We start from the raw sequence: 1,506 nt of genomic DNA, 5'->3' as shown, positions 1-1,506 counted from the left end.
ACCTTCCAACTGATTCTACCGTGCTTGAAGAGTTGGCAGACTTCCAATGTAATAAAGACTATAATGACACCATGTCTCAATGTTGATGGCGACGCCTTGTTGTGTCACTTGACTACATATGTGTAGGTCGTGAGTCCATCTACCCGTTAGTAGATTAGCTATAACGCTTTCGCCAATATTTATATCTTAAGCCCAAACTAAATACTTTAGAAGTTTAATAAAGATTCTTCGAATTAAGGTAGCTTCAAGACACTGCCATGTTTAAAATAAATTCTTGAAGCATAACTAAAATAGGCTTTGAAGAATTTTAATAAGTTACAAGCAATCTTTGAATAATTAAAATAATACAAATTTTGAATACTTCACTAGCGACTCTTCAAATTTAACAGTCATCCAAAAATCTTGAGAAATTAAAGTTAATTAATTTGTAATTACGAAAACTATAATTTAATTATTGCACTAAAAAATAAAAAAGTATGATTGACTTCTCCATCAAGAGCCTAGCGTTAGCTATATAGCTTGGTTGAACGCAAACCCGGTGCATTATAATAATATGTAATTAATAAAACATATAAACGAACATAAAACAATCTCGGATACAATTGATTTTTTTATTAATTATTAATTAATAACAAAACTCTTAAATACGAGACCAACAAATTCTAAACACAGATCATAATTAAGATCACAATCAGTTCGCTATACTTCAGAAGCTGGTCTTCCCGAAGACAAAGTTACCAGGGGCATTTACATCCTCAGAAGCGAAATATTCTTTGAACAATTCCTGGAATTCAGCGAAGGAGACAGATGACTTGCCTTTGGATAGCTTCTGAAAAGCTGATGCAGCTTCAGCCTTGTCTAGACCAAAAGATGCGTAGACCGAAGAGAACTCCTCGCTATCGATGGATCCGTCATTACTAGCATCCTCAAGTTGAAATATAAACTTGCAGTATAAATTCTGCCAGTCACTCGGGCTGCTGGAGAACTTCTCCCAGAGGGAAATCCACTCTTCTTTGGATACTTGGCCGTCGTTATCGGTGTCAGCGCTGCTCAACCCATCCCAGACCTTCAAAAGCGTGTCTTGAACTTCTTTGTACTGAGCATCTCCGGCACTCCAGCCTCTCGATTTGGATATCCTTTCAATGGCAAGTTCAAAGTCCTTTTTATCAATGGTTCCGCTGCCATTGGTGTCGAAGAAAGCGGTGAAAACGTGCAACAACTTCTTCTTTCTAAAATCTGACACCATTTTGCTGATTTGTCTCGACTAATGAGTTCTTGTCACTTTGATTGCCTTTATATAGTGTATCTGCCCCATGAAATCATTTCTTATCTATATTTTCTTGTATCCTAAGGTACATATTGACGTAACTTGCTGACACACTGTGCCTGCAATGCAGCATTGAATATTTTTTCTTTTTTTTTGTAGGTTTTAACGAAGAAATTTTACTAAGGAGATTACCATACCATTTATATGAATACTTATATGAGTGCATAATTATGTAATCT

The 1,506-nt window shown here is 35.8% G+C and overlaps 1 protein-coding gene across 1 annotated transcript; it reads right to left on the bottom strand.

The window, feature by feature from the left end:
• Positions 1 to 597: 597 nt before the first annotated feature.
• Positions 598 to 1,289, bottom strand: LOC114247149 (calexcitin-2). Its single transcript, XM_028180017.2, has one exon. It carries the CDS (start codon positions 1,244 to 1,246, stop codon positions 707 to 709), a length of 540 nt encoding a protein of 179 aa, XP_028035818.2. The 5' UTR covers positions 1,247 to 1,289; the 3' UTR covers positions 598 to 706.
• Between the last annotated feature and the right edge of the window lie 217 nt (positions 1,290 to 1,506).

Source organism: Bombyx mandarina, chromosome 03 (assembly GCF_030267445.1).
Source record: "Bombyx mandarina strain Sakado chromosome 03, ASM3026744v2".
In the NCBI taxonomy this organism is placed as follows: Eukaryota; Metazoa; Arthropoda; class Insecta; order Lepidoptera; family Bombycidae; genus Bombyx; species Bombyx mandarina.
Note: the sequence above shows the minus strand (reverse complement) of the source record. Positions and strands in the feature narration are given on the sequence as shown.

Coding starts and splice junctions, on each gene's coding strand:
- LOC114247149 (XM_028180017.2), bottom strand. CDS start 1,246: ATGGTGTCAGATTTTAGAAAGAAGAAGTTGTTGCACGTTTTCACCGCT.